The 19,203-nt window shown below is 43.2% G+C and overlaps 2 protein-coding genes across 2 annotated transcripts in view; both read left to right on the top strand.

Moving 5' to 3' along the window:
• The window catches only part of MLXIPL (MLX interacting protein like), a 68,200-nt gene extending 55,527 nt beyond the window's left edge, over window positions 1–12,673 (top strand). Inside the window, exons 9-17 of the mRNA XM_070946461.1 lie at window positions 622–1,204; window positions 6,602–6,675; window positions 7,302–7,467; window positions 7,985–8,085; window positions 10,135–10,254; window positions 10,517–10,644; window positions 10,846–10,969; window positions 11,575–11,704; window positions 12,324–12,673. Coding sequence (XP_070802562.1) covers window positions 622–1,204; window positions 6,602–6,675; window positions 7,302–7,467; window positions 7,985–8,085; window positions 10,135–10,254; window positions 10,517–10,644; window positions 10,846–10,969; window positions 11,575–11,704; window positions 12,324–12,445 — 1,548 coding nt within the window. The 3' untranslated portion in view covers window positions 12,446–12,673. The remainder of the gene's footprint in view (window positions 1–621; window positions 1,205–6,601; window positions 6,676–7,301; window positions 7,468–7,984; window positions 8,086–10,134; window positions 10,255–10,516; window positions 10,645–10,845; window positions 10,970–11,574; window positions 11,705–12,323) is intronic.
• A 3,561-nt stretch (window positions 12,674–16,234) lies between these two features.
• On the top strand, window positions 16,235–17,930 carry DNAJC30 (DnaJ heat shock protein family (Hsp40) member C30). The gene has a single exon (XM_070946449.1). The coding sequence runs from the start codon at window positions 16,582–16,584 to the stop codon at window positions 17,317–17,319; it is 738 nt and encodes a 245-aa protein (XP_070802550.1). The 5' UTR covers window positions 16,235–16,581; the 3' UTR covers window positions 17,320–17,930.
• The last annotated feature ends 1,273 nt before the right edge of the window (window positions 17,931–19,203 follow it).

Here is a 19,203-nt window from a genome sequence, read left to right as displayed (position 1 = left end):
TCAGTCTGGGTTCAGCATAGGATTCCTGCTGTATCCAGACTTTAAGAGGGAGATATTTGCCCATTTGCAGGAATTCTCAGTATAAATCGAATGTGAAATAATAAACAGATTCATGTGCAAAGTGTTATTTGGATGGGGAAAATAGGTTCAAGATCAAGGATCAATTCTTGACTATTGCATCCCTAGTAATGGGACAGACTCCAACGGAGCATGTGAAGTGGCAACATTTTGGTGATCTGATCTAATCTATTTGGTGAATAAACCACCCCACTATTATTTCCCACTTGTTAAGATTCAGATCCACAGTACTGCAGGATTAAGCTCAAAAATTGCCAGCCATTATTCTATTTTACTTAATTTGGCTGATTTTACAACAATCCAAATCAGGAGAATTATGCTAACTGCTAAATAAACTTGCAAAGGCCAAAGCATTTTGGATATAGTAGTTTGGGTTTCTATAGGTCAGATAGAATTTGGAGCCTTCCCCTTTTTGACTTTGTGCCACTTTTCCCTTTCTCTGGTTGGCTGTCCACTTCAACAATGAGATGGGAGGATATATTAATTAACTTTTTTTTTTTTTTTTGCTGCTGCAGCATCTTTCTCCTCTCTTTTCTTTTTCAGTCTGCAGGTGGTTGCCCAGCTCAGCAACCTGGTGCCTGGTTGCCTTCCTCAGCCCTCAGCCCTGAGCTCCCTCCCATTCCTTCCCCCTCAACCTCCCCCAACAATTTCGGTCCTGATCGCAAGCAGAAGCCCCTGCTTCCCTACACACTCCCCAACAAATGGCTCAGCCTTGACCACTATGGATCTTATTGTCCTGCCTCCCTGCCCAGAGCCCCTTTGCTGGGCCAACAGCCAGTATGCCCACCACTGTCAGCCCCTTGCTCCAAGTTCCACTACCCATCTGCCCCTCTCTTTTCTTGTCCTAATTCCCCATCCCTCTCCACAGCCTGTTTTTCCCCAAATATACCAGGTTACAATATAGACTTGTCATCTGGATACCATTCTCCCTTCAATGCATCACATCTGCTCCCTAGTCTGCCAAGCAGCCCTATTTCTGGCCTGGCCAGAGGACAGCCTCCATCTGGAAGTGATAGGCCCAAGGCCAAGGGGGCAACGATCAAGAACAAGAGATCCCCAAGACTTCCTGTCCCACCACTTGCTGCAACAATATCTGACCAATGTCTGACAGAGCTGCTGAGCACAGGTAGGAATACGAGGCAAAATATTTCCTGAGGGGGTTTGCCAGGCTGGAAATGCATTGGGATTAAGACTGTAAAGTCTAATTAAAGAATAACTTGTATTCAGATTTTTCATTTTATTCTCATTTCACTTACTTAATAGCATGTTCAGACTGGTTTGAAGCATTGGATGAAATCCAGATTTAGACATATTTAAAGGAATCATGCAACATTTAATATCAAGTAGATATCACTGAATCTAAGAACCTGAATCTATTCCATTATTGTTATTAATATGTATAGAATAGAATAACAGAGTTGGAAGGGACCTTGGAGGTCTTCTAGTCCAACCCCCTGCCCAGGCAGGAAACCCTACACCACTTCAGACAAATGGTTATCCAACATCTTAAAAATTTCCAGTGTTGGATCATTCACAACACTGCATATAACACTATAACGGCGCAGATGGTAAATACCTTTTGAGAAGAGATGTTGCATTAATTGTGCTGAAAAGAAAGGGCAGATATTCCTCTTCTAAGATCTATATTGCATGCATTTTGCTTGTTTTTTTTTTTAATGCTTGCCATGCAAACTGATTAGTGATCAAAAATGACATTTCTGACATACCAATCCATGCACCGTTTCTTTAGCTGGCCACAGTCCTGTGCCCCTTGTATGTTTAGGAGGTTGCCAAGAGATGTTTGATTCACTTAGTTTTACAAATAAGCCAGCAATTCAAACAGAAACCTTCTGTGTTTTGGACTATTAATTGCCAGAATAGCCAAAGTCCTATTGAGAATTTTGGAGACCATAGAAGCAATGCATTAGTAAGCTACTGTGTATACTTTAAAAATGATCTGGAAATACTGTTTTGTACTACATGGGAGCAAAGCATCTCATTTAATGAATAATAAAGAGATGCTGGGCTTATATGAAAGTATCCAAATCATTTCTTCCAAATCATTGTCAAAGCAATGCACAGACCTAAATTGCTTATTCTTTTCAAAGACTAAATCCAATTGAACTTTCATTTCTACTGCATACTATCAAATCAGTAGAGACCTATAGTAGTTTACAAAAGAGTTAACAAAAACATGCAGAAATTAAAAATGAATTAAAGCAACCGATCAAAAGTGATCAAAAGTGTCAGGAATACAAGGATAAATGTATTATTAAGATTAGTTCTGAATAGCATATATAACTTTCATTTTTTATTCTATTTGCATACTGTCAAATCAGTACAGACATAGTGGTTTTACAAAAGAGTTAACAAAAACATATGCAACAGTTAACGCATGCAATAAACATAAAACAGTACATATAAATGAATTAAAGCAACAGATAACTAAGTTTCAAGAACTCAAAGATAAGTGTATTATTAATAAAATTACTTCTGAGTAGACATGTAGAACATGGCAATCTTTTCCTGGTCCTGAAATAACAGATCGATTTGACTGGTTAGTTTACTGGTTACCGCTTCAGCCAATGAATTTATAGGAGAATCCATTTAAATTGTAGATGACTCCTCTGCATGTTTTACAGATTATTTTGTGTCAGTCAAAGGAGTGCGGCATCCTGAAACTGACTAGCCCATCTTTGCATGTAATTGAAAGTATAATGGAAAGGACTTAGCTCTTGTACTTCTATAGCCCGGTGGCAGAGAATTCTGTTTCCAATGGCAGCTCCTCCCAGATGTCAGCCTTGCCAGTTAGTGCAGACAAATAGCGCATCCAGGAGCACAAGCTCTATTTTTATTGTAAGGTTACATTAACTGAATCTTGCAGGTGTGAAAGTACTCCTCTCTCTCCCCACTCACCTCTGCAGAAGAAACTAGGGAGGATCCTTTCTGAGAACTTTGCCATGCCCACATTCCTTCTGCAGACTCATCTGCCTCTTGTTTGTCCATTGCCTAATCTGCTGCTCTTCCTCCTGTTTCCCAAAGTCATTTCCACCTTCCATTATACCCGGGCAGCCTTGGCTCCTCCCTCCCTCTCTTCACGGAGGGTTTTGGGGGAACTTTACAGCTATCACACCGCTCTCCATAGCCAAACCTTGTTCTGTTCTCTCTTCTGTCTCTTCTGACAGCTGCATCTTTGACTGAACAAATTAAAAAAACAAAAGAAAGAAAAAACAAAACCCTTAACGTTTTCTGCCACCTAGTGCTTGAACAATTGACTAATCGAACCAAAGTTAAAAAGCATTATTTTAAAAGTTCAGCTCACTGTGTGAGAGAAAAGAAAACAAGGGAAAATGTAATTGTGTATGCAATAAGCAGACAGTTGTGCCTACCGTTGGAACAGCTTTTCCATGTGGTGGAGGATTAACAGATTAACAGAGTTGGAAAGGACCTTGGAGATCTTCTAGTCCACCCCCCCTGTTCAGACAGGAAACCTTATACCATTTCAGATAAATGGTTTCCAATCTCTTCTTTAAAATCTCCAGTGTTGGAACACCCTCAACTTCTGGGGGCCAGTTGTTCCACTGATTAATTGTTCTAACTGTCAGGACTGGGATTTGAGCAGAGGAAAGCACCAGTCACATCCCCTAGATTAGAATGGGGCATTTAAAAGTGGATAGGCAGCAGGTAGCACACACCTGTGTTCACAGCACAATAAAGGTGCATGTGGGGCAGGGACGGGTTTCAAAACCCGTTGCTACTGGTTCGCTTGTGGGCGCACGCATGCAGGCAGGTGGGCTGAGCCTCCCGCCATCGCCGGTACCGGTAGCAACCACCACTGATGTGGGGGGCAGCATGATTTCCTAATAGCTCTGGAATGAACATGGCAAAGGAGCTGTATGGATGTGTCCCAGTGGGTCAGTGGAGAGGCCAAAAGAAACATCTTTTAGACTTTTGGTGGAACACAAGCTTCTCTAGACTCTAGCTAAAACATAAAAAATGATGTATACATCATCATCATCTATATGTTGGACAGTTTTGTCTAGTGGTTAAGGCACCATGCTAGAAAGCCAGAGACCATGAGTTCTAGTCTTGCTTTAGTTATGAAAGCCAGCTGGGTGACTTTGGGCCAGTCACTCTCCCTCAGCCCAACTCATCTCACAGATCTGCTGTTGTGGGAAAAATAGGAGGAGGAGGAAGATGAATGTTAGGTTTCGAGGTCGTCTCAAACAAATTGCATTTCAAACAAAGTCTTTGATGAAAACTCCCATTTATTAAGCACAACATTCTAAATCCGACTCCATTGTAGCCAACACTGACTTCCAGACCCAAAACCCTCCCTTTCCGTTCCCCACTCCCCTGCACTCATTGGCCATCTTCCAAGTCACACTACCCCTAATCTACTGCTCCAGCTCAAAGGAATTTCCCCCCTCCCATTCCATCTCCTAGGGGATATTATCTCCAGGGAGAATAAGTAGGTGAAAAGTCAAACATCCCTTTTCAGACACCTCCGCTTCTCCTTCTTATGTCAGCACTAGAGTAAATGCAGCTTGAAGTGCTGACATTGAATATGTTTGCCACCTTGAATTATTTGTAAAAATAATACAAATAAATGAATAAATAATTTTTTTTCCTGTTTTTCAAGCAATTATTGCCTTTCAACTGGGCATATATAAATGTTAAAAATAATAGTTCTCATCATCAGATTTAAGAATGAGTGCACACAGAGTAAAAAGGAAAGAGAGACCAGCTCTTGAAATCCAGAACAAAATAACAACATTGCATGCCAATGATCCACTTATTTTTGGATCGTTAGCTGTTCCTGGTCTTAGTTGGGTAACGGTTGGTAATCTTTGGCAATGGACCATTCTCCATTTCAGATCTGTAGCTCTAATGAAAGTAAAATGTCTTTTGATTCAGGGTCTCTTCAGGTTCACACTTTGGACATATGGCAAAAGTAGAGGAATAATTTCCCTTGCCTTTTTATTTATTTATTTATTTTATTTTATGTCATTTATATGCCGCCCTTCTCCCGAAGGACTCAGGGCGGCTTACAAAGAATAAAATTCAACAGTTTAAATTTAAATGTAAATTAAAATCCAGTTAAAATTAATTAAAATTATTACAATGTAAAAGCCCCTAGACGGGTCAGTCCAATTGATGAAAGAGCCACGTCTTCAGTTTGCGGCGGAAGGAGAGGAGGTCGGGGGCTGTCCTAAGCCCGGTGGGCAAACCATTCCAGAGGGTCACCGCTCCCACAGAGAATGCTCTCCCCCTGGGGGCCACCAGCCTACATTGTCTAGCCGACGGCTAGACAATGAGGAGACCTGCTCTGTGAGAGCGTACAGGACGATGGGAGGATGGCAGAAGATGCTCCTGCAAGTACCCCGGGGCCTAAGCCATGTAGGGCTTTTTTTGACTTCCTTGTTTAACATATGGACCTGGTGTTCCTTTGAGGTCTCCCCTCCAAGTACTAATGAGGCCTAACCCTGCTTAGCTTTCAAGCCCAGACAAGGTCAGACAGATGTTGCTGCCTGCTGAGAAAGCTGTAACTAGCAGCTATGTGACAGAGGGATGAAGCAAGTTTTGCTTCTTTCCTGTTGTAGAGGTGCTCCACAACACAGGAGGCTCCATCAGGATGCCCCCTTCCTGTTACCTAAGAAAACATCAGCAGGAGGTTCTTTCAGGAACCCAGAAAGACCTTCAGAGAAATAAAAGGCTGGCCCCATCTCTATCTAAGTTTCATGCACACATACTGTTCATGGCGACAAGATTCCATTTGGAAGAGAGCCCTCCCTCCTTAACTGTAGCTCAGCTGCACTAGAGTTAAAGCATCCTGAACACTGATTAAATTTGAAAGCACTGTTGGATTCACACAAGGTTAACCTAGGTCAGTGTTGGTGAACCTTTTCGGCACCGAGTGCCAAAACGGGAGTATGTATATGTGTGTGTGCCAGAAACCAGAAGAGCAGCTGCCCGGTGCGCATGCATGCACTGGGAAGATGATCTTCCGGTTTCCGGCATGCACATACGCACTAGCCATCTGGTCTTCCGGTATCTGGCACACATGTGCGCACAACAACCAGCTGGCTGGTGTGCATGCGTGCGCCGGAAACCGGAAGAGCAGTTGTCCGGTGTGCATGTGCACCAGGCGGCTTCTGTTCCAGGTTCTGGCACTCCTACGCATGTGAAGACCAGCTGGCCAGCGCACCAGAACCTGGAAGAGCAACAGGCGATGGCTCGCATTCCCGGAGAGATGGTTCTGCGTGCCACTTCCAGCATGCATGCCATAGGTTCGCCATCACGTACCTAGGTTAAAATGAAATTGGGTGATTTGTGGCTCAGCATAATATGTCAGGATGTTGTGTGAATCAGACCACCCACTCAGCATGGTTTCTCTGCCGCACCATCACATCTTATATGAATTCAGGGATTGTAGTTTGTTCTCCTTGGTTTTGGCTTATGCGTTTTGTGTAAACCTTACTGTGCTCTATACATGGGTTGTCTTATCTTTCTCTTTTTACAGCAAAAGCAGAACCTAGTTTAGAGGACCTGTCTGCTCCCAGCTACACCGTGGTCTCCACGGGATCTGAGACTCTGGTAGGTATTGGTGAGAGAACGGGTTTTTGGGTTTGGAACAGGATTAAGATGAAGTGCTTTTAGAACTGGAAGGAATGGAGCTGTATCTCACCTGGACAGTTTGGTACGCTAAAACTTGGGATTTCAGGAGAAAGTGAAAAACCCTGGTTGATGTTGGAGGATATCATGTTAGACAGTTAGAGGGGAAACTGCCATAACCATGGGTGAAATGAACCAATATGATCCCATATCTAGATTGCCAATACTAGCTTTTATTAGAGGAGAAATTGTAATGGAAGAATGGTAGCACTTCTCAGACCTAAAGTCCCAGGTTGTCCATCTCCTTTTCTCCACTGGTGACTGGACACATGAAGTTCATCAATAGAGCTGGAGGCAGATAGCAACTCGCTGTTTGTCCAAAGAACTACTATTCCCAGGTACCATATACTACAGTTCTGACGCTGGAAATTCCATTCCTGGCTGTTTAGAAATCAGGACTATAGCTAGCAGATTTATCTTCCATAAATCTGTTCTCCTTTCTAGAGTAATTTTTAGTATCTGGTGGCAGAAGGTTCCATGGACACCCCTACCATGTGCCTGATATTCCCTTGTGCAGTGCTAACTTTTTTTCCCCTTCCTTTCTGTAGCACAACGCATTTGGTGATGAACCCGCCAGTTTCTTGCCCCGAATAAGAGAGCTCAGCCCTCAGCTGTCCCCCATCTCCAGCCCCTCGCAATCCATACCAACCACAGCATCAACAGGTTCATTGCTTGTCCCCAAGATAGAACGCCTCTCCCCCACTCCTGTTTGTGGTGAGTCATTAGAATCAGCATCCACCATCAACCAGTAGTTCTAGTTATTCTGGACAGTGTTCTGCCTGAATATATGTGTCAGCACTTCAAGCTGCATTTACTCTAGTGCTGACATAAGAAGGAGAAGCAGAGGCGTCTGGAAAGGGACGTTTGACTTTTCACCTACTTATTTTCCCTGGAGATAATATCCCCTAGGAGATGGGATGGGAGGGGGGAAATTCCTTTGAGCTGGAGCAGTAGATTAGGGGTAGAGTGACTTGGAAGATGGCCAATGAGCGCAGAGGAGTGGGGAACGGAAAGGGAGGGTTTTGGGTCTGGAAGTCAGTGTTGGCTGAGATGGAGTCAGAGTTAGAATGTCGTGCTTAATAAATGGGAGTTTTTCATCAAAGACTTTGTTTGAAATGCAATTTATTTGAGACGACCTCGAAACCTGACAATATGTTCCATAGAAGAAGTCTGTGAATGCTCAGTAGCAATCAATAATTGCAGTGATGTTCTCTTATCTCCTTCCCCCCAGCAGCCAATAACCAGAGAATGACACAGGGACCCCCTGTCTCCATTGAGGGGCTAGTTTCATCCCCTCTTTATTCAAGCCAAAACAGGACAGAACCAAGCAAGGTAAGATCGTGTTCCCTCAGATCACATTAACCCTCTCCACCCCAGAAGTTAGTGAATTGTGAAGCATTAATCAACACATAAGGGAGAGTATTTGTAACTCAGGGCTGAAATGAGGGGCCCTTGGCACCAAGGGTCCCTCATTAATAAACCCCTCTGATTTATCACAGCTTATTTCTCATGTGCTTTATCGGTCTATGGCATTTCCCTTGCTGTCCTCTATACAGTTTTTAGAAACACATGGTAAGAAAATCAGTCATCAGTGATGGAAAATACAGGTTGTGACTGTGTCAAAGAACAAAGGGGCAACCTGAAAATGCAGCTGCCTTCTTGTACCCTGTTCCAAATGCTCAGCTTCAAACCTAAAAATCCTATCAATATTAGGATCGTTCTAAAGCCCTATTTGATCAGTCCAAAAAGAAAACAATTTAGGGGTTTTTTCCTTTGTTTTTTATTTCTATGGAAATCCTAGCAGGAAATGCATTCCAGGTACAGTAGAACCAGTGGTGAGTTTCAAATTTTTTTACTACCAGTTCTGTGGGTGTGGCTTGGTGGAGGTGGCAAGGGAAGGATACTGCAAAATCTCCATTCCCTCCCCACTCCAGGGAAAGGTTACTGCAAAATCCCTATTTCCTCCCGATCAGCTGAGACTCGGGAGGAAGAGAATAGATGGGGGCGGGGCCAGTCAGAAGTGGTATTTACCGGTTCTCCATACTACTCAAAATTTCCGCTACCGGTTCTCCAGAACTGGTCAGAACCTGCTGAAATCCACCTCTGAGTAGAACCTCTGGTCCCGACCATAATTTGTTCTATAACTTTGGTCACAAACCAATTTGGCTGTGACCCGAACCTAATTTTGGAAATTTGGCGCTTACAAAAAAAAGGTGTAAAAGGGGAAATCAGCCACGAAAAAAAAATTGTGCATTTTTTGGTCAGAACCCAATTTGGTCGAACCCAATTTGGTCATGGTCAGAAGCGTTCATGACCAGAGGTTCTGCTGTATATGGTACCAGATTCTGGCAATGTGATTCAGCAGTTACATACAGGTAGTCCTCAACTTATAACCATTCATTTAGTGACTTTCAAAGTTACAACAGCACTGAAAAGCACCAGTCTTCACACTTATGACCATCACAGCCTCCCTATTTTAATGTTATCAAATTTCGGGCACTTGGCAACTGGCATGTATTTACAAGAGTTACAGCATCCTGAGCTCATGTGATTTGAGACTTTCCCAGCCAGCTCCTGACAAGCAAAGTCAATGAGGAGAGGTGGATTCGCTTAATGACCATGAGATTCACTTAACAACTGCAGCGATTTGCTTAACTTGTCGCAAGTAAGGTTGTAAAATTGGGCACACTCACCTAACAACCACATTGTTTAGTAATGGAAATTGTAGTTCCAATTGTGGTGGTAAGTTGCGGACTACCAGTGGTGGGTTGCTCCTGGTTCACACCAGTTCGCAAGAACCAGTAGTAAAAATTTGTAGTAGTTCCAAGAACCGGTAATAACATTGGCTGGCCACGCCCCTGAATCGGTCCCTGGCCCAGTCGCCGCTTGCTTACCCCGCCCACCTCATCAGAGGCTTTTTGTTTTTACTTTTAAAAGCATTTTTTCTACAACCTCTTCGGCCAAAAAAATGCTTTTAAAAGTAAAAAAAAAAAAGCCTCTGATGATTCCGCGGCTCAGCTGGGATCGTCAGAGGCTTTTAAAAGCATTGTTTTCTGCAACCTCTTCAGCCGAAGAAGTAGTAAAAAAATGCTTTGAAAAGCCTCTGATGATCTCAGCTATGTTGCCTGATCGTCAGAGGCTTTTCAAAGCATTTTTTTTCTGCCACCTCTTAAGATTGTAGAAAAAATGCTTTTAAAAGTTAAAAAATAAAAAAAGTTGGCCACGCCCAACCAGTCACATTACCCCCCCCACCAAGCCACGGCCACAAAATAAGTCATGCCCACAGAACCGGTAGTAAAAAAATTTAGAACCCCCCCTGAATGTATACCATTGGACTGAACATCTAAGTTTTACACTGAAAATTCCCTTCTTCCCTCCCAGACTGAGAGCCGCAGAATCATCCACATTTCTGCTGAGCAGAAACGCCGTTTTAACATCAAACTGGGGTTTGACACATTACATGGCCTAGTGAGCACTCTGAGCGCCCAGCCCAGCCTCAAGGTGAGTGCTGATCGGCCGTTCTTGATCCTTGCCAATTTCCTCAACAGAGGCCACAAAATTACCCTTGCAGTTCTTGACGCCATCTTGGAGAATCTGCTTCTCTGGTCTTGTCAGCCATCCTTAATCTGAAGGATGATTTCTGCAAGCTTTATAATCCACAGCTGGGCAGGCAAAGCAGATGTTTATAGGAGCTGTGGAGGCTGCCAGGCCAGGGAAGCCGTCTAAACACAATTCTCCTTCCTTCCTTCACCCCACTATGCAGATCAGCAAAGCCACAACCCTGCAGAAAACAGCAGAATACATCTACAAGTTGCAGCAGGAACGAGCTACCCTGCAGGATGAAGCCCAGCGTCTGCGGGATCAGATTGAGGAGCTGAATGTTTCCATCAAGTAGGCCTGCTGGGAACACCACTGGCTTTCTTTGGCATCGTTGGCTTTCTTTTGGTTGCTGGCATGGAGCTTTGGCATGGCATGGGCAATCGGGCATACAGTAAAGGGGGGGAGGCACAAACCAGAGGCCCTGGAGATGGTGGCACCTGGCTTTTGTGCCAAATCCATGTTTCCCCCTAACTTGTCATTCCTCTCCTATAGCCTCTGCCAGCAGCAGTTGCCTGACACAGGGGTGCCAATCACCCGCCAGCGTTTTGACCAGATGCGACACATGTTTGATGAATATGTCCGTTCATGCACCTTACAGAATTGGAAGTTCTGGGTTGTATCCTTTGGGGAGAAAGCTGTTTGCATTCCTGAAAGGGGATTTGCAAAGCTTTGACCAGAATAACGATTCTGTCAGCGTTCCAAATTAGGCTTTCTTCCAGCGCTGACATAACAAGATGAAGCAGAAAGAGCAGAAGCTTGATTTATTGCTGAGATGAACTTTTACCTAGTTTTTGTATGTTACAGATAGTGTTTCCTGGGAGACGAGGATGGGGGCTACATTCCTGTGAAAAGAACGTGCCGGGATGTAGAGATGGATCTGTATGATGGCCAATGGGACATTGGGGTTGGAGAGTGGAAGAGGAGGGGGTTGGAAGGAGGGGCCAGTTTGGCTGCAATTTGAATCAGGAATGTCGGATTCTGCTATTCTTAAAATAAAAGTGATTCATTAGAGAGTTTGCGCTTGAGAATGAAGTTTATTCAAGATAGCACCGAAACCTGACAGATTCCCTGAAATTGCCAATGGTTCAAGTATTTCTTGCAAAGATTCAAGTGTTCTTTGTGCAAGTCACAGGTGACAGGGTATGTAATTTGCCACTTAGCAAAGGTAGCAGAGAGGGGGAAAAAACAAACCTGGCTCCTTAACTGCTCCTCCTGCATCAGTTCAGCATCATCATGCGGCCTCTCTTTGAGTCCTTCAACGGGATGGTGTCCACCACCAGCCTAGAAAGCCTGAGTCACACATCTTTGGCCTGGCTGGATCAATATTGTTCTCTTCCGGCACTGCGACCCAGTGAGTTATTGACTTCCTTTTCGTTTTCAGTTAGGATGGTTCTGGGTGCAAAGGGCAGGGATTAGGGATTGAATAAAATCAGGAATTAATGTTTAAACTTTAATCCAGTATGGAGTTGTTCAGCTGTTATTTGTTCTAATGTTCTATATAGTTCTATTATAGTTCTAATGACAGGATTTCACCTTCTGCTTTGATTTTGCACCTTTCCTTTTTGTTGTGATATGCCAGTTCTTTTCTCAAAGAAAAAAAAAGCATTGTTTATTAACAATGCTGGCTGAGGAATTCTGGGAGTTGAAGTTCATGCGTCTTAAAGGTGCCAAGGTTGAGAAACACTACTATAAGCATAGGAGGATTCAGAAAGAATGTAACAGGATATACAGAATAAAAGAATGAAGACAGTATACTGTATATGTGAAGGTTTATAACACGAGTACAAGTAATATATTTCGTATCACTTGTGCCTTCTGCGGTGCTATTTCTTTGGGGAGAAGTCTTGCTGTACTTTGCACTGGCAAGATTCAATATTTCTGTTCCCTAAGGAAGCCTACCAGAGCAAAGGAGCAGAAACAGTTGTAGAGGTGTCTTGTGATTTTACTCTCTCCACACATTTTTTCCTTAGCTGTACTGAGCTCCCTTCGCCAGCTGAGTGTTTCTACTTCAATCCTGACCAACCCATCTGACATCCCAGAACAGGCTACTCAAGCAGTGACAGGAACAAATACCATCGATGGCTCTTCCTAGCCCCAAAATGTGATGCTAACCAGAGAATAACAGCTACCAGAGGATTCCTTCATCCCTTCAGAAGAGCTACGTTTATGAAACAACTGATTGATTGGTTCTTTGCAGGAAGCTTATAGAAGAAGCCTCTTCTGTGTTGACTTTTTCTCCAAAGTTTCTCTAACTCAAAAGCCATCTGGACCAGCTTTCTCTCCCAACCTGGCCAATGAAACAGAAGCAATTAAACTATAAAATCTGTGTGATCTCTGTGCTTTCTCTTGTTAGGCTTAGCTGACACCTTCCAGTTTATACATTCATATAGTGTAGATCTTCAGTCATCCATAGTACTTTTTCTGGCTTTGGTTCAAAGTCTTAGAATTACTGTAGATCCAACAGGAAATAGAGGTGACATCTTGGCATCTTTTAGGCTTTGTGAAGTTAGATATCCTCACAGGTGCATAACTTTACAAGTGCAGGTACATCCCTAAAAAAAATTATACCTGGGAAATGCTTTAGTTCCTGTTTACTACATTATTATCACTTGCTTGTCTTTACTGAGGGGAGATAGTTACAACCTCAATTATGTTTTTACCCTCTTCCCATTTTCCAAGAATATACCAGCGGGTTTCTACCGGTTTGCCCCGGTTCAAGCAAACTGGTAGCGGCGGGAGGCTCCGCCTACCCACCCGGACGTCATCACGGACGCTCTGCGCATGTGCAGAAGCACCGCACGCGAGTGAAGTAAGCGCACACATGCACGCTCACAGCTCCGAACCAGTTGCGAAGGTAAGTGAAAACCACTATTGGAATATACATAGCTCCAGAACCACTTGTAGCTCAGGGTTGAACTGTGGATCCTTGGTGCTATCGGAGCTTGGTTGTTTTCTTGCAGACGTTTCACTGCATTTCATTGATCTTTGTTAATAACATCTGCAAGAAAACAACTAAGCTTACAATGATATACAGTATTTATCACTTTCCCCTTCTGCTTCATCTTAGCATTGTGATTCAGAGGAATATTGCTTCTGCAGTAGAAGTTCTATTTGAAACGTAATTGGCAGTACGACTGGGGTGTCAATGTTAAGATCCATCATTTCCAATTTTTCCAATGAAGGCGAAACAGGATCTTTTGAAAGACTACCAGCCAGAATAAAAAGAAAAAAAAAATCCTACTATGGGTGCCCCAAAAGTTTATCATCTCTCAATATTGCTCCAGCTAGCAGAAGAGCTAAGGCCCAGGTACTAGTCACACAACAATTTCAGATCACCATCTGACTAGTACAAATAGGCCAGCAAAGCAACTTTTGTCAGTAAACTGCATGACAAATCCAGGGTAAGGGCCATTTAATATAAAAGAGGCCACACTGTGGACGAGCAGGCTGCTGGAGAAAATTGCAGACCCTTGTGCTCTTTCCTCTCCCTCTCATTTGTTTCTTTCCTCCAGCATCAGCATAGCTGAGTTCCCAACAATATGACCTTGATACTTGACATTAACGGGACATGAAAGGAGCCCCCAACTCTGCGTCCCCTGGGCAACAGTGATGTCACCAGCTAATCCTTTTGTGGGAAGAAATATCCATCCGGTTCAGTTCCAAGCTGAGAGAAAGACACTAGAAACATGGAGGCTGGTTGAAAAGGTTTAATGAGGAAGCAGAGCCACATGGGTTCTGGGCAGCTGACCACATAGAGTTGAGAGGGGTTTTTTTATACCTTCTCTTGGGCTTTACACTTGAACTTCCTGTTCCTGTGCAAGAACATGTATTCTATTGGCTGTTGTCAGATTCCCATAGGGCCATGTAGGGGTTATGTAGGAGTCATCGCTGACTCTATAGCCAAAGTACAAATCCTAGGTGTTTGACTGAACTACATTTGAGTGCTTTCTCTAAAATCAATAAATGTAAAATAAGCTACATAATTACATAATTTTGAAAGTGTAATAATACATATGTCATTTTGACATCACTGTACCTTGTTACAGGTGCCTATATTAATCTCGTTAGTTTACATTCAACCAGAGATGGACAAATGACCCTACAAGTAGAAATTATTTTTTTCTTCATTCCTCCACCACAACAACTTTGGAGTAAAAGGTCAAGTATTTATCAGAGAAGAGAAATCTAGTTTTATCATCTAACCATGACTGTGTTGGAAGAAATGTCCATCTGGATTTAGTTCCAAGTGGGAAGAAAGGCACTGGAAACATGGAGACTGCTTGGAAGGATGGTTTAATGGTGGATAGGACCACATGGTTTGAAGTCCTGGATAGCTGACCACATGGAGAGTGAGATATATTTATACCCTCTCTTGGGCTTTGAACTTGCTTCCTGTTCCTGTGAAAGAAATGTATTATGATTGGTTGTCAGACTCCCATAGGGCCATGCAGGGGTAACTTTGTCAGTTGTTTTGAGTCCTAGGCTTGATTGAATCTTGCTGGGTGATGTAATGAAGGGGCTTTGGGCAATTCCTATTATGGTTGAGGGCTAATCGTACCTTTGTTGGATCTTGGATGAGGGTATTTGCTTATGGATAGACCTAGCCATCTCTTTATCTCTTAAGTGCTGACATCTGCTCTGGGCTATTGAGGAGGGTGGGGGCTATTGAGTGAGTCTGCTTCCTGCCTAAAAAAACATGTTTTCCCATTTCTCATCCAAGGAAATATAATATTCTGCCTTTTTAATATTTCCTAGAATATTTCATTTTTCTAGAAGGGTGGGTGCCAACTTCCTACAACTGAAAAGAACCAAGACTCCCTTACTTTGTTTTCAGACTCAGGATCTGCTCCCTGAATAGTATGTGAAGTCTTCCAAGTTACTCATAATGCAAAATATAATGTAATTACTGCCCACCTCAACTGCCACAACACTGCTATAATTCAAGGTTTAAGCTACTGTATTATAAAAGGAGACAAGAGATTGTGTTCACACATCATGACATGCTTTATAATTGGGCTTGTTTCATTCCGATTTAGATAATCCATGAATGCAGCAACTATAATTTGCAAACCACGGCATATAGCATAGCATTTCAAATCAGTCCAATCACCTATGGGTTTTTCAACACTATAGTTAAGAACACAGGCTATCACCACATGGGAGTCCAGCGAGGTTATGGACGTGCAAAATAATTATACTGAATTATTGGATACTGAATAACCAGCTAACCCACTATTAGCTAAACCACAAAAAGTTAAAACCAATTGCGTTTATAATACCATATTGTCCGAATGCAACCGTTAGGGTTAACGATCGTGGTTAATACGGTTATGTTAATATAGCAACTATATTATATAGATGGGGTCCTATATTATATATTATATAATATAGGGCCCCATCAAGCAATCTTTATTAAGAAGCTTAATAACAGGACGGTGCTAGGCGGCACTAAATTCTTCTCGCGTCCCATTGAGCTGCTGCCAATAAAAGTCGCAAACTACGCAGCTTCTGCTACCATTCGATTCAGACTCTGGATTCCGAACCCACCCTATAAGGCGCTCCCATTGGTGGATAGGTGGGGTGACGTGAAAACAGCGTTCATCAGACAGATCAACGCTGCGTATGACGTACTTTCCCCCCCCTCCCCGTATCGGCCTTTGCCCCACCTACCAGCTCTTGAATTGGCCAAGCTCCCCGTCTGTCTGCAGAACAGGCTCTCCTTCCCCCTCCCTCCTCCCCGCTCTTACCGGAAACGAAACCACATTGAGACCGCTTCGCTCATGCGCCGTGGTCATTCCACGCGTTGAGACGCACCGTCTCTCTTTAGCGCTGCCTTTATCCCTGCTTTCTTGCTAGTGGCTGCGTGCCACGTCCATCAAGAGCTGACCAATAGCTGACTACGCTTCGCCTTTTGGCCGGCCAGGAAGAATTTTCCAATGGGCTTCCCTTTCTGGACTACCGGTTGATTTTGCTTAAGGCGGTCGGGTAACTCAAGATGGCAGAGGTCGTGCTGCCTTATCCCTGCTTTCTTGCTAGTGGCTGCGTGCCACGTCCATCAAAAGCTGACCAATAGCTGACTACGCTTCGCCTTTTGGCCGGCCAGGAAGAATTTTCCAATGGGCTTCCCTTTCTGGACTACCGGTTGATTTTGCTTAAGGCGGTCGGGTAACTCAAGATGGCAGAGGTCGCGGGCGAGTGAGTCGCCGTCGTTTTTTAAAGACGCCGCCTATGGCCCTGGCAAGATTGCAGCGCCAGTCAAGGGCCTCTTCTGTCCTCGCCTCAGATCTCCTCTGGTCGTCCTATGGAGCCGGTCTTAGGCCCAGAGCAGCGCTGCCTACCCTTGTCTTTCCCGTCGCCTTTCGTGGGCGATCAGGTGGCCCTGGCCAGGGTAATAACGGCCAGGAAAGGGAAGGAAGAGGAAACGTTTGGCGCCGTGCTGGCCCGAAGGACCTGTACGAATTGCTGGGAGTGCAGAGCAGCGCTACTCAGGCCCAAATTAAATCCGCTTACTACAGACAGTCCTTTCTCTATCACCCGGATCGCAATGCGGGCAGCGTGGAGGCGGCCGATCGCTTCATCCACATCACTCAGGCCTATCAGGTGTTGGGCAGCCTCAGCCTGCGCAAGAAGTACGACCGTGGCCTCCTCACCGAGAACGACATTTTCAACGCCAAGAAGCCCTCTGGCAAAGGTAAAGCAGCAGCAGCAGCTACTGCTCAGAAAGTATCCAAAAGCAAGTCTCCTTACACCTCTGCCCCCCCTCCAGGCAAGCCCATCTTCAACTTCGATGAGTTTTACCGAGCCCATTATGGCGAGCAGTTGGAACGGGAGCGCCTGATGCGGCTGAGGCAGCAAGAATTGCAGAGGCGCAAAGAGAACATGAAGGAGGACGAGCACAGATTCTTCGAAAGTTTTCTCCTCGTGCTGTTTCTATCCAGCGTCATCATCCTACTCAGATACCAGTGAGGAGAAGAGAGAAGAAAGTTGTGCTAACCTCGCATGCTGACCCGGCGAAAACAGAAAAACAGTGGCGAGACATTTGTGAACTTTCTGCTGCAGGGCACTCAGCAGCTTTTGGGGTACATGAGCAGTCTCTTGGGGAACCTTCATCTAGCGCCCAGAGGACTTTACAGGTTTAGAAGGATTTGAAACAAGGCATAGTTTTATGTAGTTAATTGTCCATGCTTAACACCCTCGGGAGAAGGAATATAGGTGCTTGCTCCATGCAAAATATTATCACCAGATGCCACTTCTATAGCATGAAATTCTTCCTCTTACTTTGAGTCAAGAGTAGAAGGATTTGAGGTGGTTTTTTCTTTCTTTTCACGGGGGTTGAAATGTTGCTGGTTTTGCACGGGCATGTTTATACTATTGTTGAGACTTGTCCTGGATTTGGGCCCAAGGCTGCTGCAGAATGTAAAAATACAGAAAGAAATTTGAATCTTAAAAGCAAATGTTTCGTTTTTGTTAAGCATTCAAATAGACGGACAGTTTCTGGACAGTTTGACTTCTGGTACTGAGAGCCAATCATGTCTTTATCCTAAATATAATTTAATTGGATAAACTGTTTGACCACTGTGGGCTTTTTGCAGATTGTATTGTATAGCTGTACTGTGGTTTCCTTATGTCTACAAAATGTTCAAGCCACACACAAACATATATTTATACACACACACTTTGTTTTAAAACTTCAAAAGCGCAAAGATTGATGATGCATACATTATTGAGCTATCTTTAACTCTGACATCTTTTACATTTTATTTATTTATTTATTTATTTATTTATTTATTTATTTATTTATTTTATATCAGATTTATATACCGCCCTTCTCCCTAAGGACTCAAGGCGGTGTACAGCCAAATAAAAACATAAACTACAAACATTAAAATACTATTAAAAAGATATATATAAATTTGGTCCGGTAATTAAAAACAATAACAAACCAATTAAAAACATTTAAGAGTTAAGCCAGCCTGGCTTGCTGAAAAAAGAAGGTTTTAAGGGCACGGCGGAAGGCACCGAAGTCTAACATTGACTTAGAATAGTGCCAAAATGTGCTTTTTAATTGAAGATTGTGTTCTCTGCAGTAATTTTTCCAGGGTCCCCCCCCTTAAAACTGCATTTACACGGTATTGTTTAAACTATTTTATTTATCATGTTTCTTCACTGACCCACCCAAACAATTGTGTAATTGAATTATCCAATTTTCACACTGTGTATTAAATCATTAAATCAAACAATGGGATTGCATAATGGAATCCCAGAAACCAGAACATAAACACAAGCCAAATTTAGTATATTGTACAAATACATCTAGTTCTTTGTAAACACGTCTTCTCTTGTAGCCTTAGTCCTTCATAGGTGTAAACCCCATCTTTCTTTTTTCCTTCCTGTATGATTTTCATCCTGAGTCTCCTAAACTGTCTGCTCTGCTGTCTGCTCCTAGTCTGGATGACAGTGAAAAAGCGCCTGCCCTTTTTCAGTTTTTAGCCAATAACCCCTCCCCTATAGAAATTCTCCTTTGTTTTCAAAAACTGGAATGTTGTTCCTAAACAGTACTATAGAGGGAGTCCTAGTACTGTACTGATCTACAACTGCTAGTGAAATCATTTAGATTCATAAGCTAGAGTGCTTTGTTCTTGAACTAGTGAATTTAAGAAGAATGAATCCCCATATATGGATAGTGAGAGGAAATAAGTTCCTTGTGATTGATGACTGTCATAAAAGCAGCCATCAATCTCAAACTAGAAAAAAAGAGTCCGATTCTCTTGGATATGAAGAACCACCAGACTAGGAGTGATATATATATATATCCTCTGTGTTCTTTGTAATTAGCTTAATTTATTTGAA

Source organism: Pituophis catenifer, unplaced genomic scaffold (assembly GCF_029215685.1).
Source record: "Pituophis catenifer annectens isolate HBS135680 unplaced genomic scaffold, rPitCat1.0.hap2 SCAF_1, whole genome shotgun sequence".
NCBI classification, from domain to species: Eukaryota; Metazoa; Chordata; class Lepidosauria; order Squamata; family Colubridae; genus Pituophis; species Pituophis catenifer.
Note: the sequence above shows the minus strand (reverse complement) of the source record. Positions and strands in the feature narration are given on the sequence as shown.

Excerpts from the sequence above, each read along its gene's own strand:
- DNAJC30 (XM_070946449.1), top strand. The coding sequence starts at position 16,582 with ATGGCCCTGGCAAGATTGCAGCGCCAGTCAAGGGCCTCTTCTGTCCTC.